At 37.6% G+C, this 26092-nt stretch overlaps 1 protein-coding gene across 1 annotated transcript in view; it reads left to right on the forward strand.

The window, feature by feature from the left end:
- The window catches only part of ANKHD1 (ankyrin repeat and KH domain containing 1), a 131784-nt gene that overhangs the window by 86924 nt on the left and 18768 nt on the right, over positions 1-26092 (forward strand). Inside the window, 10 exon segments of the mRNA NM_001203267.1 lie at positions 4015-4773; positions 12982-13127; positions 13290-13401; positions 13859-14004; positions 14616-14758; positions 15193-15406; positions 18038-18213; positions 18334-18496; positions 20903-20998; positions 22292-22408. Coding sequence (NP_001190196.1) covers positions 4015-4773; positions 12982-13127; positions 13290-13401; positions 13859-14004; positions 14616-14758; positions 15193-15406; positions 18038-18213; positions 18334-18496; positions 20903-20998; positions 22292-22408 — 2072 coding nt within the window.

The following is a 26092-nucleotide window of genomic DNA, read 5'->3' on the forward strand; positions in this document are numbered from 1 at the left end:
AGAGATTTGAGGGAGAAGGAACTCATTTTCTGGCATCTTATACTACTACCTTCCTACCTACTGAAAATTGTGTTGCTAAATGAACACTTGTTAACATTCTCTACTTTTCCCCCAAAATTGAAGGTGCTGCTTCAGCTTCTAGGAATAATTAGGTGATAGTTGTTTTTCACCAACATGGCTTATTCATGATGCTATAGCTTGTCCTAGAGCTTTGGTGTGTATCTAGGCAGTCCCACTAACTCCATGGTTATAGATACTCAGTCATTGGCTGTTTTGGGAAGAACTGCTTTTTGTGCATTACTTTCACCATCCTCTCTTTTTCCTGCTACATGTATTTTGGGCTTTTCATCCATATGTTTAGTTACATAAGTTATTCTTAATAATCTTGTGCTCTAAGCTTCTTATATTCTATTTATTAAAAGATGAGACCAGGGAGTTCCCATCATGGCTCAGCGGAAACAAATCTGGCTAGTATCCATATTCCACAGCTGTGGACCTAAAAAGACACCCCCCCCCAAAAAAAAAAAGATAAGGCCAGGAGTTCCTGTCGTGGCTCAGCATTAATGAACCAACTAGTATCCTTGAAGATACAGATTCGACCCCTGCCCCCTTGCAGTAGGTTGAGGATCTGGCGTTGCCATGAGCTGTGGTGTAAATTGCAGAGGAGGCTCGCATCTAGCATTGCTGTGGCTGTGGCATAAACGGGCAGCTGCAACTCTGATAGAACCTCTAGCCTGGGAACTTCCATGTGTTGTGGGTGTGGCCCGAAAAAAAGAAAAGAGCATTCACTCTTTGCAGAACTTCTAAATGTACTTTGCTAATGTTACTGAATGTATTACATGACTGAAAATTGCCTTGCTGGGCTGGTAGATTTATACATTGCCATGTGTGGCAGTTCAATTCCCTTTTTTTACCACTGATTATTATTAGGTACTTTGAATATGTAAATCAAACCACAGGTTCCTATATGATCTTACAAAAATGGTTATAAAATTATTTCACAATGGCTTTTGTGCTAAAAAGATAGAATCCGTTCCCATCATTTTGCTTAGGTAAAAGTATAATATTGAAAGTGGATAATACATTTTGCTGAATATTGCCTTTAAAGAATAACTGAGCCTCTTAAAGTAATTGCAGTGATTTTGAAAAACTGTGGTTGTCTGACCTTGCTAAAGACAATATCTAGGGGGAAAACTGTTGGACTTTTTTGGTAGTAACATGTTGCAAATATTTGAGCGATCTGTAGCTTTGAGTTCTATTCTAGCAAAAAAAAAAAAAATTAATCTCTTTTAAGAACTCTTTGAGTTCTGAGCATTTTAATATCTAATGGGTTACTTTTTTCCTTTGGACCTGAGAATCATTTTGAATGCATTGGTTGGGCTTATTTTTAACAACTCCTAAGTTACATGTGTTATTCACATATATTGACTATGGTCCTTAAGAGAACTATTTTTTCACCCAGTTTAAAAAAAAAATATATTGAAGTATAGTTGATTTATAATTTGTTAATTTCTGCTGTATAGCAAAGTGATTTAGTTATACATATGTATATATTCTTTTTCATATTCTTTTCCATTATACTTTGCTATGTAGTAGGATCTTGTTGTTTATCCATCCTATATATAATAGTTTGCCTCTGCTAATCCCAAACTCCTCTAATCCTTCCCTCCCCTGTCCCTGCATCCCTCTGGGCAACTACAAGTCTGTTCTTCATCTGTGAGTCTGTTTTCGTTTCATAGGTATGTTGATGTGTGTTGTATTTTCGATTCCACATATAGATGATATCATATTATTTCTCTTTCTGACTTATTTCACTTAATATGATAATCTCTAGGTCCATCCATGTTGTTGCCAATGGCATTATTTCATTCTTTTTGATAGCTGAGTAATACTCTATTGTATATATGTTTGTATATACAAGCATCTTCTTTATCCATTCATCTGCCAGTGGGCATTTAAGTTGTTACCATGTCTTGGCTATTGTAAATAGTACTGCTCTGAACACAGGGGTGCATGTATCTTTTCAACCCATTTTTTTAAACAGCCTTATTGTGAAATTTACATACCATAAAATTCACTCACTTTAAATATACGCTATTTAAATAACTTTTAGTAAATTTACGGGATTGTGTAACCATCACCACCATCTAGTTTTGGAACATTTCCATCACTCCACCAGGATCTCTCATACCCGTTTATGATCAGTCCTCATTCTCACCACTGTAACCCAGGCAACCACTATTTTCCTTTCTGTCTCTATAGGTTTGCCTTTTCTCTACAGACTTGATATGAGTGGAATTGAATAGTATGTGGTCTTTTTAAGTCTGGGTTCTTTGACTTAGCATTATGTTTTCAGGGTTCATCCATGTTGTAGTATGTGTCAGTAGTTGGTTCCTTTTTAGCAACAAAAAGTTGAATAGTCCCACTTGTTCCTAAACAAGAAGATTAAACCTTGACTTTGCCTCAAAGTAGTTATTATATATTTCCTCTATTTTTTATGTGCAGATGTTAGTAATATTGATAGTTATAGTTATTTTGCCATGAGGGGAGTGAGTTAAGTGTGACTGAAATCTTAATGGGAGTTTCTGTTGTGGCTCAGTGGTAACAAAGCTGACTTGTATCCACGAGGATGCGGGTTCCATCTGCGGCCTCACTCAGTGGGTTAAGGACCTGGCGTTGCTGTGAGCTGTGGGGTAGGTCGCACACACAGCTCAGATCCTAAAATGCAAAATGCCGTGACTGTGACGTAGACCTGCAGCTACAGCTCCAATTCAACCCCTTGGAACTTCAATATGCCTTGGGTGTGGCCCTAAAAAAAAAAGATGAAGATCTTAAATTAATATGCAGTTACTTAATTTTTAACATGCACTATCAACATGTGTAATACTCTTTAGGAACTCTGATTTTTTTCTCTCATAAACTTTTATGTGAAGAGTTTGTTTAAACTCAGAATAATTGTCCTTTGTAGTATGTTCAATACCATGTTCAGGTACAGAAGTGTTTAAGACAATGAAAATTTGTAGATGGTTATTGTATCTTTAAAAACCTGATTTCACATTATATTTTAATATAATAAAAGAAACATTTTGACAGTTTTAAACCAGTTTTCAATGCTTTGATCTGTAAGTTATAGTTTCTTTTTCTTTTTTTTTTTTTTCTTTTGCATTTTAGGGCCACACCTGCAGCTTATGGAGTTTCCCAGAGCTACAGCTGCTGGCCCACTCCACAGCCACAGCAATGCTAGATCCAAGCCTCCTCTGCATCCTATACTACAGCTCATGACAACGCCGGATCCTTAACCTGCTGAGCAAGGCCAGGGATTGAACCTGCAACCGCATGGTTCCTAGTCGAATTCGTTTCTGTTGTGCCACAACAGGAACTGCGATTAAGTTATAGTTTCTTGAAGTAACCTGTACTTGGAGTTAATATTGTGCAAACCACAGTTGGGCAGTAAGCTAACAAAAATGGTGTCCTCAACACTTTTGATACTGCTCTAAATTTTTTTTTTGGCTGCACCCGTGGCATGTGGAAGTTCCCTAGGCCAGGGATTGAACCGGCGCCACAGCAGTGAGAACACCAGATCCTTAACCCAATAGGCCACCAGAGAACTCCAGTACTGTTTTAGATGTGATGTTCTTTTAAAAGTCCAATTTAATAAGCAGATTTTTGAGATTCTTTCTTCTTCGATTTCCTTTTCTCCCTACCCTGTCTTATTTTCCAAAAATCCTCCGATCTTAAATATTAAATTTTTTAAATTTAAGAAGTCACATTTTTTAAATTGGCGACATTCCTGTTTGTGTTGCATAAAATAGCTGAGTCTGATCTTTAATAATGGTAATCTAGTCTGCGAATCTTTGAACATTCATTCTACAGCATTAGTTATGTATGGGTTTTGGGAGGGAGGTGTTGGGGAGGGTGGGCTGGGGTTTTTTTGGTTTTTGTGTTGGGATGGTTTTTTTCGTTTGTTTTTTTTTTTTACCATGGCACATTTTCAAACATTTTTCATGTGCTTAGGTACATCCAAGCAGAAGTCCAGTTCCCTGCAGGTAGCAGATCAGGACGTACTGCCACCTTTTCACCCTTACCAGCCTTTGGAGTGCATAGTAGAGGAGACTGAAGGCAAACTGAATGAACTGGGACAAAGAATTAGTGCTATTGAAAAAGCACAGCTTAAGTCACTGGAGTTAATTCAAGGTGAACCTCTGAACAAAGATAAGATAGAAGAACTTAAAAAGAACAGAGAAGAGCAAGTCCAGAAGAAGAAGAAAATACTGAAAGAACTGCAGAAAGTGGAGAGGCAGTTGCAGATGAAAACACAGCAGCAATTTACCAAAGAATACTTGGAAACCAAAGGTCAGAAAGACACAGTGTCTCTGCAGCAGCAGTGCTCTCATAGAGGAGTCTTCCCAGAAGGGGAAGGAGATGGTGGCCTCTCAGAGGATCACTTTTCAGAGTTACCTCAGGTTGACACAATCTTATTTAAAGATAACGATGTTGACGATGAGCAACAGCCTCCAGCATCGGCAGAACAAATTGATTTTGTCCCAGTCCAACCTTTGTCATCTCCACAGTGTAACTTTACCAGTGAATTAGGTTCTAATGGGACAAATTCTCTTGACCTCCAGAAAGTATCAGGTAATCATCAGATTATAGGACAGCCTCAGATTGCTCTTACTGGACATGATCAGGGGCCGTTAGTTCAAGAACCAGATGGACTAATGGTTGCAACTCCAGCCCAGACGCTTACCGACACTCTTGATGACCTGATAGCAGGTGGGTTAAGAAATATGTTTGTAATCATTTCTCTTTAATCTGTGTGCTCATCTTCTTTGCACGACCCTACAAAAACACCAACTTGGTACTTTTCTATTTTAGAATTAATCTTTGTAAAATTACTCATTTATTGACATGTTTTGGAAGTGAATTTAACTAAGCTCAACAGCACTAACACCCAAAAGTATGTTTTCCTTGTTTTTTGGTTTTTTTTTATTTGCAAAATTAAAGACATAAAGTTACCATGATCCTTTACTTTAGACCTTTCAAATAAAAATCACCCTTTCTTGGGCGGGAGATCTCAAAGTAGAATTTCTTCGTAGGCTTTAGAAATAATCATATAAGATTAGAGAATTAATTTTCCTGCTAGGAATTTTCATGTTTGGAAATTGGAAATCTAAATCTCTTTGCTTTTTCTTTATAATTTTATTAGATTAATTTAAATATTTCTAAATAAAAGAGATGTTCAGAAAAAACTGTAAGCATTTCATATTGTTAAAATAATTTGTGGTTAGAAGATCTCAAGCACATTGAAATTACTGTCAACCTGATGATGATTTGGAGATTGGGATTTTTATAGTAACTGTCCTGTAAAGCACACACACAGACACCACACACAGAGCGCAAAAAGAGCCAGGCCTGATAAACTTAAAGTATATGTTTCTGTTTATTGTTGTGTGGAAAATTACAACTAGATATGAAATAAGGTACACAAGTTTACTTTCCCTTTCATTGTCCTTGCAGCAGTGGGAAAACAGTGCAATTAATCATTTACCTTCCTAAAGATGGCTGGTGAATGTATCACCTCCATGAGAGCCCAGTTCAGTGATGCAGCCAGAATGGCTGTTGACAGTGGATGAAGACCAAGAACTAAGATGTAGCTGGAGTGATATTCAAAGGCAGGCCAGTCCTCTGTCTCTTGATTGCAACATTTTTTTTCTTTACTGTTGTCTGTTTCTTCTTGTCATATTCTCCTCCCCTCCTCCCAACCCAATTATGCTATCCCAGTTTCCTTTCTTCTTTTGTGAGCTTTTAGTCTTCCTAATCTTAACTGAATCTTTAAAATGTGGAATAAGATTACATAATCCAGGAATTTTATTGGGCATGTGTATGACTTCCAGTGGTTATAGAATTGTAATACTGCCTTTGAGGCTCCTCCGATATGTAATAGGTATCACTGCGCAGAGGAGGAATGTCTTAGTTTCAATAAAGAAAATAAAAATGCTGGGAAACGTTTTAAGGAGTTAGATTCATTATTCTTTAATTTAGGTTTTTACATCTTTGTCCACCGCCACTTAACACAAATTAACTTAGTGCCGTTAGTGTTGAGAGTTATAAATTTTGAATAAACACTTATTGTCCATTTATAGTTGTAATTTTTACTCTGGGCAAAAGCAGATATTGAGGTGAAAACTATAATAAGTGAAACTGGTGACCTGGGGGGTAACATTTTTAAGAATTAGTAGTTCTATAATTATTAATATAATGTTCCTAATTAAGTACTCAATTTGGGAGTTCCCGTCGTGGCTCAGTGGTTAACGAATCCGACTAGGAACCATGAGGTTGCGGGTTTGATCCCTGGCCTTGCTCAGTGGGTTAAGGATCCCGCATTGCTGTAGCTGTGGCGTAGGCTGGTGGCTACAGTTCCGATTCAACCCCTAGCCTGGGAAGGAACCTCCATAAGCCATGGGAGCGGCCCATGAAATGGCAAAAAAAAAAGTTAAGTACTCAATTTGCATTTCTGAAATCCATATTACCTACGTTACTGATCAGTATAGTTTGTTGGAACTTAAGAGGTGTCCTTATTTTATTTGTTTGTTTGTTTGTTTTATTTAAAGAATGTAGAAACAAGCCTAAAGGGAACTTGTGGATGTTAACTTTATGGTAATATTTAAGGATATTTCTTGTAGAGGAGGTCAGATTCTGTTTATTTTACTAAAGTATTTGTTAGTTTGAAATGACTTTTTACAAAGTTCACATGAAACTTCAAAAAATTGGTTTAGAAATCTTTTAATTATATTTAATGTTAATATAAATGAATAAAATTTAGGAGTTCCCGTCGTGGCTCAGTGGTTAATGAATCCAACTAGGAACCATGAGGTTGCGGGTTCGATCCCTGCCCTTGCTCAGTGGGTTAAGGATCCGGTGTTGCCGTGAGCTGTGGTGTAGGTTGCAGACGCGGCTCGGATCCCGCGTTGCTGTGGCTCTGGTGTAGGCTGGTGGCTACGGCTCCGATTCAACCCCTAGCCTGGGAACCTCCATATGCCGCGGGAGCGGCCCAAGAAATAGCAAAAAGACAAAACGAAACAAAACAAAACAAAAAACCTAATTTCTGTGTTAGACTTTAATGCCTAGTGGTGGTTGGCCCACCATTTCGTACAATATTCTTTATTAGTAACATTTAATGTATAAATCAGTCATTCCATTAAAAACCATCTTCACGAGAGTTCTCTTGTGGCACAGCGGGTTTAAATATCCAGTCAGCATTGTCACTGCAGCAGCTCAGGTTGATGCTGTACCATGGGTTTGATCCCTAGCCTGGGAACTTCCACATGCCACGGGAGAGGCCAAAAAATTAAAAAAAAAAAAAAAACTATCTTCATGAAAAATTTCTTCATTTTTATGAGGTTTATATTTAAAAATATATATAACAATAGTTAGATTTTCTTTGTTCAAAATGATGAGTTATTTCAAAGTTTTAAAATGTTATTTTGGAGTACCCCATTGTGGCTCAGCAGGTTAAAAACACAACATAGTGTTGTGAGGATGCAGGTTTAATCCCTGGCCTTACTCTGTGGTTAGGAATCCAGCATTGCCAAAGCTTCGGTGTAGGTCGCAGATGTGGCTTGGACCCTGTGTTGCTGTGGCTATGGTGTAGGCCAGCAGCTGCAGCTCCAATTTGACCCCTAGCCTGGGAACTTCCATGCCACAGGTGCAGCCCTAAAAAATAATAGTAATAATTTTCTAAAACAGAGTAAAAGAAAATGTTATTAAGTATAAGTTTCTTTTAATTTCTTAACTCAAGGTGAAAGAAATTAAATAAGGATGAATTAGGTATTTACCTAATAGGTATTTACCTATAATTATGAAATGTTATTATTACACCAGTAGAATTATAGATCAAGCCAAATATGTAATTAATTTTACCAAAAATTAAATCTAGTTATCTCATAGTTAATAAAAGAGGGGATACTCTACATCTTGGACAATACTTATATGTAAAAATGTCTTACTCTTTAAATATAGAAGTATTTTTCTTTATTGCTGTCATGATAATGAATTGGTTAGATACATAATTTATTAGTGTCGTAACTTGATTAGTGGGCTGACAGTCATTTAGTATATAGTCTTATTTGTATTATACTTGGTATATTCCCAAATGGAATATATGTGTACTCTTAATTGGAAGCATGGTTCTTCAGGTCCTTTTCTTCTAAAAGTAAGTGTTAGGCTTTTAGAAATTATTTTAAGGAGTTACTGTCATGGCTCAGCAGAAATGAATCTGACTAGCATCCATGAGGACGCAGGTTCAATCCCTGTCCTCACTCAGTGGGTTAAGGATCCAGCATTGCTGTGAGCTGTGGTGTAGGTCATAGACATGGCTTGGATCTGACATTGCTATGGCTGTGGCGTAGGCTGGCAGCTATAGCTCCAATTCGACCCCTAGCCTGGGAACCTCCATATGCCATGGGTGCAGCCCTAAAAAGCAAAAAAAAAAAAAAAACTAAAAATTTGTAATAGCAAATAATTCTTGGTTCAGATGTCTAAAACTAAGGTCTGAAAATAAAAGGCAATTTTTAAAAATTCAAAATATCTTTGACTGTTGAGCAGTTCTAGAAACATCTAGTAAAATTTTCATTCTTAATATGTAAAGAAGCTTGAGAGATCCCTCTATGGGGCAGCGGGTTAAGAATCTGACTGCAGCAGCTTGGATCACTGTTGAGGTACAGGTTCCATTCTGGGCCTGTGCAGTGGGTTAAAGGATCTGGTGTTGCCACACCTGTGGCATAGGTTGCAGCTGTGTCTTGGATTCAGTCCTTGGCCTGGGAACTTCCATGCACCATGGGTGCAGCCATAAAAAAAAAAGAAGAATCATGGATATAAGAAAAAGCTTTTGGCAAAACTCACTACAAAAAAAAGAAGAATCATGGATATAAGAAAATGCTTTTGGCAAAACTCAAAATTCAAAGATATTTTGAATTTTTAAAAATTGCCTTTTATTTTCAGACCTTAGTTTTAGACATCTGAACTAAGAATTGTTTGCTATTACAATTTTTTTTTTAAATCAGAAAAATAGGAATGATGCCTACTTCTGTTTCCTAATTTCCTGATGGCAAATTCCTCAGCTTGAGAAAGAGCACTTATAAATATCCTTCAGCTTGCATCATAGGCCAGGGGTGCATCCATAAGCGTGTGTGTATGTGTGTATAAAGAAGCATGGTTAAAATTCAACTAGTATCACTTAGTTTACATTTATTGAGCAATTATCATGCACCAAGCTCAGTGCTAAATTCTCTTACATACATTATCTCATGGGTTATTTATAGTTATACTATAAAATAAGTCCATTTCCCACCTCTGTTTTTGTTTTGAAAATTGAGGCCTAGGGAAATTAAGTTGCTGGTAAGTATTAAGATTCAAACTCAGTTCAGCCAAACTTAAGAACCTTAGATATAGTATGCATGCATCTGATTCTTTTGAAGTTCCGAGTTTGTATTAAAGGTAATATTTCCTTAGACTTCTGAATTCTGTTAAATAGGGGGTTCCCATTGTGGCACAGAGGAAATGAATCCAGCCAGTATCCATGAGGATGTGGATTCGATCCCTGGCCTCGCTCGTTGGTCAGGGATCCAACGTTGTGTGAGCTGTGCAGTGTAAGTTGCAGACTTGGCTTGAATCATGTGTTCCTGTGGCTGTGGTGTAGGCTGGCAGCTACAGTTGCAATTCGATCCCTAGCCTTGGAACTTCTGTATGCCGCAAGTACGGCCCTAAAAAAAAGGGAGGGGGCAATAAATTGATTAAGTAATTCTATTAAATAAAAATTTCCTTTATTAGTTTTATATTAAGCTTTGATGTGCAGTGAGTTAAGGTGACACAGTGGATTAAAGATCTAGTGTTGTCACTGTTGGTGCTCATACTGCGGCTGTGGCACAGGTTCAATCCCTGGCCCTAGAACTTGAGCATGCTGCGAGTGTGGGGGGAAAAAAAGATTTGATTTTTTTTTTCACGTGAGATCTAATGTGGTTTTGTGAGTTTAGAACATTGTTACATTGTTGGTATTTAATAGGCTTCAAACAAATTCTTCTTTTTTTTTCTTATTAGGACCACACCTGTAGCATATGAAAGTTCCCAGGCTAGAGGTTGAATCAGAGCTGCAACTGTTGGCCTGTGACACACACAGTAATGCAGGATCCGAACTGCATCTGTGACCTACACCATGGCTCACAGCACGCAGCATTCTTAACCCACTGAGCGAGGTCAGGGATTGAACCAGAGTCCTCATGGATACTAGTTGGGTTCGTTAACACTGAGACAAAATGGGAACTGCTTAAAACAAATTCTAACTCAAGAGTATTTTAAGTGGTTCTTTGGAGGTTATTTTAGGCTCAAGAGTAAAACAGTAATTAGGAAACATATCAGGAATTATATTAGGAAAAATACTTACCATAAAATATCTTTAAATAATTACTTCTAATATTTTGTAGATTGTTATTTATATGGAGCTATGTAATAAAGTTACTATTATATAAAACAAATTATAGTAATTTAATTTCTTAAGACCTCACAACAGTTAATCTAGTATCTGAGATTTTTTTATATAGTAAGTGTTGTTATCTTCTGTATTGCCTACAAAACTAGCTTAAATTTCAAAAAGAATTAAGTAAAATACTGCACTTATTTAGTTCTTCTATAACTCCACTTTAGATAGTATATAAATTTAATTTGAATTATATAATGACTTTGGTGGTATTTGGTCATTTTCAGAGACATTTTGTTCAGATGTAGGAAATGTTTTAGGATTTATGAAACTGTTGTCGTTCTGGTATAATTTTATCTTAATAAAACCTTTATTCAACATGTGCTTTTAAAATCTTTGCTACTTGCTTTATCTTTAGAAGTTTTCATTTATAATTAATCCTGTTAAATAGACTGTTTCACTTAAGTCATTTCTCTGGAATGTTTCTGATCGTTGTTATTTCAAGGAGGAAAACATGTTTCTTAGGACACTGCGGTGCAATCAATGTAACAATACATTTTTCGGTAATAGGGCTGTTAAATACACAAACGTATTTTTTTAAATCATTTCTTTAAAAAATCTTTTATATTCGCATTCTGGCATGGCACTCTAAGCAACTATTTAAAATTTTTTGAATATCTGTTTTTCACAGTAACAAAAAGGGAGAACATGAATAAACAAATTTAATAATGATAGAAAAAATATTTAGTAAGATGTGTTAATAGTTATGAGACCACTGTTAAAATCTTAACAATTAAAAAAGTGTCGTATAGCAATGTTTAGTGTCTTATTTCTGGAGGTATTTTCCAAACATATCAGCTGTTTGAAGTGGTACAACAAAATACTATCTGCTTTTAATTCAGTCTATAATAAAAAATTTTAAAGCTTTGTTTTCGTGGTGAATGTTGTTATAGGCAAAACAGATGTTTATAACAATCATTTCTCTTTGTAACTGTGTGGTTAACTTTGTATGTATATTTGTGTGGTGACAAACTGCAAAAATTCATATTGTCAAGGTAATTTTTTATTATCTTGACATACAGACAGATCATGTAGAAATATATCTGATTTTCTTAAAATTTTTCTGAGTTATTTAAAGAAGTAGCCTTCTATGCTTGGTCATTCACACTTGTAATCGGTAGCCCTTGGTTGGGATCTGGGTACATCACAATTCTAGAGAGAGAACCATTCTCTGACCCTTGAAATGTTCACATTTTCCTTTAAGACCTCTGTGTTTTTACTTTTATTTATTTAGTTATTTCAATTTTTTGTCTTTTTAGGGCCGCACCCATGGCATATGGAGGTTTCCAGGCTAGTGGTCGAGTCAGAGCTGTAGCCACTGGCCTGCTTCACAGCCACAGCCATGTCAGATCCAAGCCGCGTCTTCAACCTACACCACAGGTCACAGCAACGCCGGATCCTTAACCCACTGAGTGAGGCCAGGGATCAAACCTGTGTCCTCATGGATGCTAGTCAGATTCGTTTCTGCTGAGCCACAATGGGAAGTCCAAGACTTGTGTGTTTTTTATTGACTTTTAGTGTAGGTAAGAGGATGTTATTGCCGTTGCTTAAGCTTTATTGTCTTTCCTAGGTTATTAATGATTATTGTTTTTTCTTGCTTGCTTGAGTTGTAATGTTTTTATTTTACAATGCATTGAATGATAATACTGAAAGTCCTATAAAATATCTAATAATTACATATATAATTAGGCACTTACCATGTACCAAACACACAGATGATTCCCAGCATCCCTCTATAGGTCATATTTCCCCCTTTATGGGGCAAATGCCATCTCTTATGAAATAAAAGAGATATGCAGAGACATAAAAATGTAATTTCATTTAACTCAGTTTTCTAACACTGTATTTTGAGGCCTCAAAGTTCCAATGTTTGTTTTTAAAATAGTTTGATTTTCAGACATTGATTGATTTTAGCAAATTTTCAGGATATATACTGAATTTTAAAAACACATACTATTTATGTGAGAAATAGTCTACTTTGTTCTTTCCCTTCTTCTGCTTTTTCTTCTTTTTTCTTTATTTTCTTATTTTGTGTTATCCTCAGAATATTTTTACCTAATCGCCTTTTACAAACTATGATATAAAGTTCCTTTTTTTTTTAATTGGATACTATTCATTATATATGCACTAAATATCGGGTACCATGCACAGTATTTTACTTTGTTATCTCAAGTTGTCTTTCCAACAACCTTACAAGGCAGGTACTGTAATTATCATCCTCATTTTACATATAAGGAAATTGAAGCTCAGAAAGGTTAAGTTACTTGCCCAAGATCAGAAAGTCATTGGTGGAACTGGGATTCAAACATATGTCCATCTGACTCCAAAGCTTGTGATTTAACTGCTGCATTATATTACTGCTATAGAATTTTCTGTCCTCTATGTTTTTCTGTATACAAATGGCATTACTCTTTTAAGTAGAATTCAGCAATATGAATATTGTTTTTCAGCGGTGAGTAGCAGAGTGCCCACTGGTTCGAACAATTCTTCTCAGACCACAGAATGTCTTACTCCTGAACCCTGTTCACAGTCTCCAAGCAATGTGGCTTCCCAGTCTATTCCCTCTGTGTACCCTTCAGTTGACATTGATGCACATGTGAGTAGACTGCTTTATTTGAATTTATTTTGCACGTTCTGATTTTCTTTGGAAAGGAAAAGAACCATTGTACATTAATTGTGAAAATAAATATTGCTTGCTCTTCAACTGATAACCCACTATAAACAAAAACAAAATCTGATTTTTTTTCCTTTTTCCTAGACCGAGAGCAATCATGACACAGCATTAACACTAGCTTGTGCAGGTGGCCATGAAGAACTTGTATCTGTACTCATTGCACGAGATGCTAAAATTGAACACAGAGACAAAAAAGGTAAGAAATGCTAGTCAGAAATAAAGTCTGAGTATATCAGAAAATTCATTTTTTCACTGTAAGTAAGTGTTTCTAGACTTACCTTTGTGAAAAATGTGTTAGCATGTTTCAGTAAGGACTATCCAGATTTCTACAGGGCCAAATTATTCTTCAAAAATTAGACTGTAGATCATCAGGGAAGTACAGCAAGTTGTGGTTGGCTTTCTCCTCAATCCAAAAGTAGAGCATGCAGAGGCAGCCAAGTTTATTATAATTATAAACTTTTATAGATTTGTTCGACTTAGCATTTTCTTCTTATCAGGTGTTATGGGGTTTTGTCACTAAGATACGAAGGTTTAAAGCAGTTTTAAGTATCTGCCCTAAAGTCCTTTTCTTACTAAAGCAATAGAGAATTAAAAACAGTGGCTTAATACGGAAAAAACACACGTTTGTTTGAGGTGTTTCTTTTGTGATTTAGGTTTCACACCACTGATCCTGGCGGCAACAGCAGGGCATGTTGGAGTTGTTGAAATCCTTTTAGATAAAGGTGGCGATATAGAAGCACAATCTGAGAGAACTAAGGATACTCCACTTTCACTGGCATGTTCTGGTGGACGTCAGGAAGTATGTTCATTTTAATTTTATAAACATTTTACTTATATTTTGAATATGCATATGCCTAGTAATTTAGTTACATGAATAAAACTTGCATGTATTTCGACATGTTCTATATACTAAGTTTAATGAGAATAGTAAATGCCCTTTTAAGGAATCTGTTTCTTGCATTTTAGGCAAAAAAAAAAAAATTCTCTTTATCTTTGCATTTATTGAGACTGAATGAAGCACAGTCCCAATGCATATGATATGCAAATTCATCACTTAATAATTGAGGAGTAGAGGAGTTCCCTGGTGGCCTAGTGATTAAAGGATCCAGCATTGTCACTGCTGTGGCTCAGGCTCGATCCCTAGCCTGGGAACTTCCACATGTTGCAAGCACAGCCAAAATAATAATAGTAAATAATAATAATAATTGAGTAGAAAGAATAACATCTTGTTATTTCCGTATAATTGGGATTTCATAGCTATGAATTCCTTGATATTAAATTGAATTCATTTTTCTAATTAAAATGTTAGATATTTAGACAAGGAAGTCATAGATTCCATTTTGTTGTGCTTCATTATAAGGCAGACCCTTGGTGAAAACTAGATTTCTCTGTTCCTGTTTTACTTTGTAGGTGGTAGACTTGCTGCTGGCTCGGGGTGCAAATAAAGAGCATAGGAACGTGTCTGATTATACACCACTGAGTCTAGCTGCATCTGGAGGATATGTTAACATCATTAAGATTCTGCTTAATGCTGGGGCAGAAATTAATTCAAGGTATCTATCACCTTTTCCTTTTATTACTCATGATTAGTAGACCATTACCTTGGAGTTAAGTGTGTTCTCCTAAATATTTGGACAAATACCATTTTTAATTAAGACAGTAGTGAAGTTGCAAGGCTGACTATTCTCATAATGTGCTTATAAATAAGCAAAGCTTATTTCAGCTAACATGGTTGTTTTTAAAGAGGTCTCATTTCTAAAAACACTTTGTTATATGTAGTTGGAAATTTATGAACTTTAAATAGGGATTGTGTTTTAAATTTTGAGATTTTCCTATTCCTAATTAGTCTAAGCGAATAAAATCTATTCATTGGCGGTAGAAACCTTTCTTTTTACTGCAGCTTTTTTATCATTTATGTTCTCTACGCTTTTTAGAAAACAACAGGCAACATATTATTTTAATTTTCTAAGTGCATTTTCCCTCTTAGGACTGGGAGTAAACTAGGTATTTCTCCCCTGATGTTGGCTGCAATGAATGGACATGTTCCTGCAGTGAAACTGCTGCTTGATATGGGTTCAGACATTAACGCCCAAATAGAGACCAACCGGAACACAGCTCTCACTTTGGCCTGTTTCCAAGGCCGGGCAGAAGTAGTGAGTTTGCTTCTGGACCGAAAAGCCAATGTTGAACACAGGGCAAAGGTAAGTATTTTATTACTGTCAACTACTTCAGATATATTTCCAGTGGAAAGAGCACAGCACTTCAACTCAGATTGAAAGTGCTCTTGTAAATTGTCAGAAATTCAGCTGTTAGCCCAGAGCAGGACTGGAGAATAGTGCTCTTCAGTGGCCAGTGACACACTATCACCATTCAGGATTTTTGTTGAGGACAGTGAAGAAAAACAGAATCAGTACTTTTTTTTCCAACATTAGGCTTGAGCGGCTTTTCATTAATCCTCCAGTTTGCAACTTTTTTTTCCTGCCTTTTTTAGGGCCACAGCTGCAGCATATGGAAGTTCCCAGCCTAGGGGTCGAATTGGAGCTGCAGCTGCTGGCCTATACCACAGCCCACAGCAAAGTCAAATCCTTAACACCCACTGAGTGAGGCCAGGGATCATACCCCCATCCGCATGGATACTAGTTGAGTTCGTAACCTGCTGAGCCACAATGGGAACTCCCTTTTATGTATATGTTTAAAGAGCTCCTTTAGTGAGGCATATGCTTACCATTAGTAAAAACCTCAAATGAAAAATTACTGTATACATTATAAAATTAAGACAGCTCTGTGTCCCCTGGTGGCCTAGCAGTTAAGGATTTCGTGTTGTCACTGCTGTGGCTCTGATTCAGTCCCTGGCCTGGAAACTTCTGCATGCCATGGGCACAGCCAAAAAATAAATAAATAAGACAGTTGAAATCTAATCTAACCATGACAGATTCTGACAATCTCATGATGATGTGGCATTTAGAAAACAGGAGTTAGGATTTCCCGTCGTGGCGCAGTGGTTAACGAATCCGACTAGGAACCATGAGGTTTCGGGTTCGGTCCCTGCCCTTGCTCAGTGGGTTGACGATCCGGCGTTGCCGTGAGCTGTGGTGTAGTTTGCAGACGCGGCTCGGATCCCGTGTTGCTGTGGCTCTGGTGTTGGCCGGTGGCTACAGCTCCGATTCAACCCCTAGCCTGGGAACCTCCATATGCCGCGGGAGCGGCCCAAGAAATAGCAACAACAACAACAACAACAAAAAGACAAAAGACAAAAAAAAAAAAGAAAACAGGAGTTAGTATATCACTGTTTAGATTCTCTCCCCCCGCTTAGGACTGTTAAATACTTAGAGCCCTAGAAATATATAACTTATAATATAGCTCTTTATAATCAGACAATGGTCAGTCAGGTACTCATTTCATATTAGAAATGTTTGAATGAAAACCTCCTATTTTTTTCCTAATCTCCATTGTTTGTACTTAAAATTTAAAGCAATATTTATATTTTTTTATGAGGAAGTGGGAGTTCCCCTTGTGGTTTAGTGGCTTAAGGACCCGATGTTGTCTCTTTTAGGATGCCAGTTCAATCCTTGGCCTCACTCAATGGGTTAAGGATCCAACATTGTCGTAAGCTGCAGATGCAGCTCAGATCCAGTTTGCTGTGGCAATGGCATGATTTAACCCCTACCCTGGAAACTTCCATATGCTGCAGGCGCGCCTATAAAAAGATTAAAAAAATAAAAGTTAAAAAAAATAAAAAGTAAAAAATTTTTGAAAAGAAATGTAGTTTTCTCTTAAACATTTCATCACACAAAGAGAAATGAGCCTTTCTTGCTATCTAGTTTATCTTTCTGTATTACATGTATTTACTGTGGTCCATTTATCTATGAGGAGTCTTAAAAAAGCTGTATGATTTTGGAAGTGATACTGGTAGGAAAAATCTCTTGGTAAAATGTTGGAGACTAATAAGCAAAGACACATACATAAAACTTATGAAATGAAATTTTAGTCTCTTTTACCAAAGTTTGAGTAGCACTTAAAGAATTTATCCTGGCTTATTTAGCAAACTGCATTCTCAGATAGAGTATATTCTTTTTGTTGTTGTTTCTTTTTTCCTGTTTAGGGCCATAAATGCAGCATATGGAAGTTCCTGGCTAGGGATCCAATTGGTGCTGCGGTTGCAGGCCTGCACTACAGCTGTGTCAACATGGGATCTGAGCCACACCTGCAACCTGTGCTGCCGCCTGTGGCACACCAGTCCTTAACCCACTGAGCAAAGCCAGGGATTGAACCTGAATCCTCATAGATAGATACTAGTCGGGTTCTTAACCTGCTGGGCCACAACCAGAACTCCAAATTGAGTGTATTCTAAACAAGTTTTTCCCATTGAATATTGTGCCATATTTAATTTTCTTTTTGTTTTAATATCGCTATCCCTTGTGCAGAGAAATTACTGTCTCATGTAAATTTGTAACAGTAGAGATGTTATGAAATTTTTTTTAGTGTGAGGCAGTGTAAGTGAATTCATTCTAGCATGTCTTAAACTGAATCTAATAATTTTCACTTGCTATTTAATAAAGTTTAAGAGTGAATATTGTTTGGAGTTCTCTTGTGGCACAGTTGGTTAAGGATCTGGCGTTGTCACCTGCAGCAGCCTGGATCACTGCTGTGGTACAGGTTTGATCACTGGCCCAAGAACTTCCACATGGCCGTGGGCATGGCCCCAAAAAAGTGAATAGTGCTTAATATTCTTAGGAGAGAAAATCAGAAATAGAATCTACTTATAAGTCAGTTGTTTCAGTCCTTTAAAGAAATGAGTATAATTTACTCACATAATTTTTTGGTTTAAACAGACTGGTCTTACCCCCTTGATGGAAGCTGCTTCTGGGGGATATGCTGAGGTGGGCAGAGTTCTCCTAGATAAAGGAGCAGATGTCAATGCTCCCCCTGTGCCTTCCTCAAGAGATACCGCTTTAACAATAGCAGCAGACAAAGGTCACTACAAATTTTGTGAGCTCCTAATTAATAGGTGGGTAAATTTTAGAGAATTTTCTATGATCCCTTTCACTTTTCAGAGCCTTTACAGTTAATAAAATTGTCGGCCGCTTCTCATAGGAACAAACTGTATTAACGTCCTTTGGTTTTATAGAGGAGCCCATATTGATGTTCGTAACAAGAAGGGAAACACACCCCTTTGGTTGGCATCCAATGGTGGTCATTTTGATGTGGTACAGTTGCTAGTGCGAGCAGGTGCTGATGTGGATGCAGCAGATAACCGGAAAATCACACCTCTTATGTCAGCATTTCGCAAGGTAACTTGATGTGGGGAGAAAAAGATAGAATGGGTTTAAAATTTCTAAAGTTCAAGTTGAAATCATGTGAGAAGGATAAATTGGTCTTGAGGAATTGATTCTTTTTCTATATGCAAACATCTGCTGTCTTTCCTATTTGTGGCCAAATCTAAGAGGTGTATGGTAATTCCCTGTATCTTGACTATTTAGGCCGTTGTACATAAAACATGAGATTTAAGGACAGGCATTACATGCAGATGGATGTTGTCTCTACCCAAGAGGGACAAAAACAAGTGGACTCTCATAAAAATGTATTATACCTCCTATATATTAAGGTTCACTTATCTGCTGTATTTTATGGAGCCTCCCCATTGCAATTGTGATAAACGATAAACTGCTTAACATGGCTTACAAAGACCTGCATGATATGCTTATGTCAGCCTCGGACCAGTCATTGCTACTACCCTTCCCCTTTGCTAACTACACTTCAAATGCCTAAAATGCACTAAATTTTTAACTGCTTGAAGCCCTTTGCTCACTAGTTCCTTTTTCCTGAAGTGTTCTTGCCCTCGTTCTTCACCTGGCTCACTTCTCCTTCTCCTCTAATGTTTACTCATCCTTAAATACCACTTCTCCGAGAGTCCTTTCCTAACTCGCAATCTGTTAAGGTTCTCTTCTTCTCTTTTATAGTACATTATTTTCCTTATCTCATTTGGTAATTTTACATTCAAACTTGTATTTACTATTTTAATGCTCATCTCCCCAGTTAGACTGGAAGATCTATGAAAGCCAGGATTCATGACTCTCTTTTTCATATTTCACCACTGTTTGTACCGTTGTTCAACACAGTGCCTGATACATATTAGGTGGTCAGTAAATAGCTATTGAATGAGAATAGTGTTATGTGTCTTAGAGGAAAATGTTAGGGAGTTCCCCTGTGGCATAGCAGGTTAAGGATCCAGCATTGCCGCAGCTGTGGCGTAGGCTGTGGCGCAAGTTCTAAAATGTGCCGAGAACTGCCATGTGCCATGGGCATGGCCTAAAGAAAAAAGAAAATATTTAACAGCATGCAGAAGTTCCCAGGCCAGGGATCAAACCTGTGCCACAGCTGTAACCAGAGCCACAGCAGCGACAACACCAGATCATTAACCTGCTGGGCCATGAGGGAACTCCCAGTATTTTCTCCTTTTTTTTTTTCCAATTTTTTTCTTTCCTTTTAATTGAGGTATAATTTATACCTAGTACAAACATACAAATCTAAGGTACATAGTTTAATGAGTTCTTTTGGTTTTTTGTTTTTCTCTTTTTTGGCTGCCCCCGAGGCATATGGAGTTCCCAGGCTGGGGATCAGATCCCAGCCACAGCTGCGAGACATGCCTGATCCTTTAACCCATTGTGCCAGGCCAGGGATTGAACCTGTGTCCTTGTGCTGCAAAGGCATTGCCAATCCCATTGTGCCACAGCTGGAACTCCAGTATAATGACTTTTGATAACTCATTAAGTCACATGCATATTCTCATGTAACCTGCACCCTATAAAGACGTGAAATACTTGCATTGTCCTAGGAAGTTACCTCATGCCCATGATCAGTTAATTCTTTACCCCAGAGGCAACCACTTTGCTGATTTTTTTCACAAACTAATTCTTTTTTTTGTTTGTTTGTTTTGTTTTGTTTGTTTTTTTGTCTTTTTGATATTTCTTGGGCCACTCCCGCGGCATATGGAGGTTCCCAGGCTAGGGGTCAAATCGGAGCTGCAGCCCCCGGCCTACGCCAGAGCCACAGCAACTCGGGATCCGAGCCGCGTCTGCAACCTACACCACAGCTCACGGCAACGCCAGATCGTCAACCCACTGAGCAAGGGCCGGGACCGAACCTGCAACCTCATGGTTCCTGGTCAGATTCGTTAACCACTGCGCCACGCCGGGAACTCCACAAACTAATTCTTAAAGATGTTTTAGAGTCTTAGTAGTAGGTGGAACTAGATGGATTTGGTTATATTAAAATAGATGTACTTAAAACTGATTACAGGTCATCCAGCCCCTGATAGTGACATTTAGAAAGGGTTTTACTTAGTTTCAAGTCGGAGGACTCACAAATGTGACAGTCCACCTTCATTAGTTTTGTAAGACAGAGGCAAAATAATGCTTTGAAATCTAGAACATCCTCTTTGTTTTAGGACTAATTTTCCTTTTATATTGAGATTTTATTTCACAACATCAATTTTTATTTTACTAATAGATTTATTCTGAGATAATGATTTTCTACAAAAGCAATTCTCTATTCATTGGGAAGTAGGCAAATTAAATTCAGGAGATATGTCTCGGTTCACCATATATTCCTAAATATGTTGTATTTTTTTTGTTTATAAACTCAAACACCCTTTTTATTTAAGAATTCTTCTAAACTTTTTGTCATACCTCTTCCAGGGTCATGTAAAAGTTGTTCAGTATTTGGTGAAGGAAGTCAATCAGTTCCCTTCCGATATAGAATGCATGAGATACATAGCAACAATCACAGATAAGGTAGGTTTAATATGCTGCTGAAGCACATTTTTATTTCTTTGTGGAGTTATATGTCAGAGCATACAGTAGAGCAGCCTGTGCTTTTTGTTCTCTGTAAGACTCATCACCTGATCTTTCTGTGCTTTAGTCTCCCCATTTGTAAATGAAGAATGGGTATAATACTTTTTTTTGTTTGTTTGTTTGTTTTGTTTTGTTTTGTTTTGTTTTTGCTTTATCTAGGGCCACTCCCACGGCATGTGGAGGTTCCCAGGCTAGAGGTCGAATCGGAGCTGTAGCCACCGGCCTACACCAGAGCCACAGCAACGTAGGATCCGAGCCATGTCTGCAGCCTACACCACAGCTCAGAGCAACGCCGGATCCTTTAACCCACTGAGCAAGGCCAGGGATCAAACCTGCAACCTCATGGTTCCTAGTCAGATTCGTTAACCACTGCGCCACGAAGGGAACTCCGGGTATAATACTTTCAATAAATTATTTTGAGATGTCCTTCCTATTGTGGACCATAATTATAATGACTACAGCTAAAGTTTTGTTACTAGACTATTAGCCTAATTAGAAAAATTTCTAAAAACACATAAACTTTTTAGGAAATGGTGCCCTTTTTTTGTGTCTTTTTAGGGCCACACCCATGGCATATGGGAGTTCCCAGGCTAGGGGTCAAATCAGAGCTGTAGCTGCCAGCCTATGCCGCAGGCACAGCAATGCAGAATCCGAGCCACATCTGTGACCTGCACCACAGCTTGAGGAAACGCCAGATCCTTAACCCACTGAGCAAGGCCAGGGATCAAACCTGTGTCCTCATGGATACTAGTCAGGTTCATTACTGCTGAACCACAATGGGAACTCCAGTGGTGCCTTATTTTGATTGAAAGATTGATACATGACTGGATTCAAAAGAAAGACTAACTTGTTTTAGTAAATATTCAGTAATTTGAATTTTAAGCCCTGGACTTTGATATACTTTTCAGTTCAAGTCTTATTGGCTTATTTATGTTTTGTTTGTTTGTTTTTTGCTTTTTAGGGCCAAACCCGCAGCATATGGAGGTTCACAGGCTAGGGGTCAAATCGGAGCTACAGCTGCCAGCCTACGCCACAGCCAGAGCAACCAGATCCAAGCCACGTCTGCAACCTACACCACAGCTCACAGCAATGCCAGATCCTTAAGCCACTGAGCAAGGCCAGGGATCGAACCTGCAATCTCATGCTTCCTAGTCGGATTTACTTCCACTGCGCCGTGACGGGAACTCCTATTTATGTATTCTTGTATTTATGTAATTGCATTTTCCACTCTAGGAACTATTGAAAAAATGTCACCAATGCGTTGAGACAATTGTGAAGGCTAAAGACCAGCAAGCTGCAGAAGCAAATAAGAATGCAAGTATTCTTTTAAAGGAACTTGATCTGGAAAAGGTGAGTGGGAAAAATCATTTTCCATATTAGAAATGGTTGAATATCTAATAGAACAAATTTGCCACCTCTATGACCGTAAGATATGACCATAATCTTAACGAAATCTCCTTCACTAAAAAATGATTAGTAGATTATCAAACCACCATCAAGTTTTTGATTCTGGCCTATTATTCATAAAAAAATATTTTGAACTGAGGTTTTTGAACAGATCACGGTTTTCCAAATGACATTACTGCATTAGTGGTTTTAGCATTAGTCTCAAAAGGAATTTATTAAAACATTGGAAATATTTTATTATAAAATTTGGGCTATAAGTGGCTTATTAGATTCTTAATTAAAGAGTAAGTGTCTAAGTTTCCTAGGATGTGTGATAGATTAATAGAAAAAAAATTTTTTTAAAGATCGCTTTTCTGAGGCTCATTGTGCTTACATGGAAAATGAGGTTGTTATGAACTCAGAAGTTTATAACAACTTAAAAGAATAAATACCATGATCAAGTAGAGTTATAGAAATGCAGGAGATGGCTTAATATTAAGGTATTTTTTGATGATAAAAGGAAGAAAAAATTATCATTTTGAGAGATGCTAAAATTTTGATACCAATTATTAGTTTATTAAAAAAAAAAACCAAACTTGTAAGTTAAGAACAGAAGAAAAGATTCCTTACAAATCAATGAGAAAAAGATAACTTGCCTAGAATGAACAATGAGAACACGAATGGGCAATTCACAGGAAAAGAAACATATATTGTTCAGTAAATACATGGAGAGTGTTCAACTTCTTGAATAGACAAAGAAATGCACAGTAAAAGAGTGATTTCTTTTTTTTTTTTCCAGATTGGAAAAACTTAGAATTTAAAGATTTGGTAATAGCTATTGATGGCAAGGGTGCAGAGAAATTAGCACTGCAGTTTGATTTTAGATGTATTGTGTAAATTAATTTGACTGTTAATGGAGATGATTTTACAATTGAATTAAATTTAAAAAGTGTGCATACCCTAACTCCAGCCATTCCCCTTATAGAAATTTAACCTCAGTAAATAATTAGACAAATGCTCAAAATGTGAATGTATGAGGACATTCCCTGTTACATTGCTTTCCTCCCCTTTCCTTAGGGGGGAAAGGTATAAACCTTAAAATATTATCATTAGGGAATTAAATTTTAGTACCTCCATGATAAGCTTGATTACAGTTCAAATCAAAGAGGAAAAAATTATATTTATTTATTTATTTATTTATTTTTCTTTCTTTCTTTCTAGGGCCGCACTCATGGCATATGCAAGTTCCCAGGCTAGGGATCTAATTAGAGCTGCAGTCGCTGGCCTACAGCACCACCACAGCAACACCAGATCCGATCCACCTCTGCAACCTACACCACAGCTCAGGGCAATGCCAAATTCTTAACCCACCGAGTGGGACCAGGGATCAAACCCACATCCTCATGGATACAAGTCATGTTCATTACCACTGAGCCACATCAGCAACTCCAGTATTCATTTTGGTTTTTTGTTTGTTTGTTTTTGTCTTTTTGTCTTTTCTAGGGCCGCACCCCCGGCATATGGAGGCTCCCAGGCTAGGGGTCTAATCGGACCTGTAGCCACCGCCCTATGCCAGAGCCACAGCAATGCCCAATCCGAGCCGCGTCTGCAACCTACACCACAGCTCACAGCAACGCCGTATCCTTAACCCACTGAGCGAGGCCGGGGATTGAACCTGCAACCTCATGGTTCCTAGTTGGATCCGTTAACCACTGCGCCACGACAGTAAATACTCATCTTAAATAAAGTGCACTTTGAAGTTAGGTCCCTTCCATGTCAATAATTTTTATTGTTGTGTAACTACCTGGGTATATGTGGTCAGTAATTACCTAAATAGCTATTTTGATCTTAAGGCAACAAAATGACAAAATAATTTTTAGCTGAATATGCAGTCTGTTCTTTCAATCCTCAGTACCTTTCTCATTACATAGGGGGTTGACAAACTTTATAAAATGCTGAAGAGTAAATATTTTAGGTTTTACAGGCCATAGGCGCTTTGTCATAACTCCTTGATTCTGCCGTTAGAGCACAAAAGCACCCATAGACGATGGCTAAATGAATGTGTTCCAACAGAACTTTGTTTATGAGCACCAAAATCCTAATTTTGTAAGATTTTCATATGTCATGAAATATTTTGCTTTTTATTTTTTTCAACCATTTAAAATGTACATCAGTCTTAGCTTTCAGGCCATACAAACACAGGCAGAGGACCAAATTTGACATTCAGGCCGTGGTTTGCCAGTGCCTAATTTAGATAAATAAAAATGTTGTCCTGTCATGGCGTAGTGGTTAATGGATCTGACTAGGAACCATGAGGTTGTGGGTTCGATCCCTGGCCTCACTCAGTGGGTTAAGGATCCAGTGTTGCTGTGTGCTGTGGTGTAGGTCACAGACACGGCTGACTCCCCTGTTGCTGTGGCTCTGGCTGTAGGCCAGTGGCTATAGTTCCGATTAGACCCCTAGCCTGGGAATCTCCATATGCCGGGTGCAGCCCTAGAAAAGACAAAAAATAAATAAAAATGTCAAAGAATAAATAATTTATGACTCAGAATGGTAAATTATGGTTTCGAGGAAAATGCTTTACTTAATTACCAGGACAAACTGGAATTCATTGACAAATTCCAATGGTGAGCTTTTTTTGGATAATTTCCATAGAAATATGAGTAATCTGATGGGTTTTCTATTTGTTTCAATCTTTCATTTTGATGTGAGGCAATCATTACCAATATTTCACTTTCTGAAAAAAAAAGAGACAGATTTCTATAATGGCCTCTTGTCCATATTTTCAAAGTAAAATTTGTTAGTGTCTTATAAAGATCATAATAGCTGCATTTTAGTCAGACACACATAAATATTTTTTTTAACAGCTTTGTTCAAATTTAATTCACATACTACACAATTTGCCCGCTTAAAGTCTACAGTTCAGGTGTTCCCCCTTGTGGCTCAGCAGGTTAAGAACCCACCTAGTGTACATGCGTATGCGAGTTTGATCCCAGGCCTCGGTCAGTGGGTTAAGGATCCGGTATTGCCGCAAGCTGCTTCGTAGGTTGCCGATTCATCTCAGATCTGGCATTGCTGTGGCTGTGGCTGTGGCGTAGGCCAGCAGCTATGGCTCTGATTCAACTCCTGGCCTAGGAACTTCCATAAGCCTCAGGTGAAGCCTCAAAAGACAAAAAAGAAAAGTATATAAGTCACTGGTTTTTAGCATATTCAAAGAGGTGCATTCATCACCACAGTCTGTTTTAGAACATTTTCATTATCCCAAAAAAGAAATCCTACATCCCTCAGGTACTATCCCCCAACCCCTTCAGTCCCTTCATCCCTAGGGAACCACTAATCTACTTTCCATCTCTATGGATTTGTCTATTTGGACATTTCATATAAAGATAGTCATACAGTATTTGGCCCTCTTCTTTCGCTTCATAATGTTTTCGAGTTCATCCACATTATTGCATGTATCAATACTTTATTCTTTCTCTTGCCAAATAATGCCCCATTATGTAAAATATACTACATTTTGTTTATCCATTCATTAGTTGATTGGCATTTAGGTGGTTTCCACTTGGTAGGTATACACAGTTTTTGTTTTGTTTTAATATGGAACACTTCATGAATTTGCCTGTCATCCTTGTGGAGGAGCCATGCTAA

The sequence above is a fragment of the Sus scrofa genome, chromosome 2, assembly GCF_000003025.6.
Source record: "Sus scrofa isolate TJ Tabasco breed Duroc chromosome 2, Sscrofa11.1, whole genome shotgun sequence".
Taxonomy (NCBI): Eukaryota; Metazoa; Chordata; class Mammalia; order Artiodactyla; family Suidae; genus Sus; species Sus scrofa.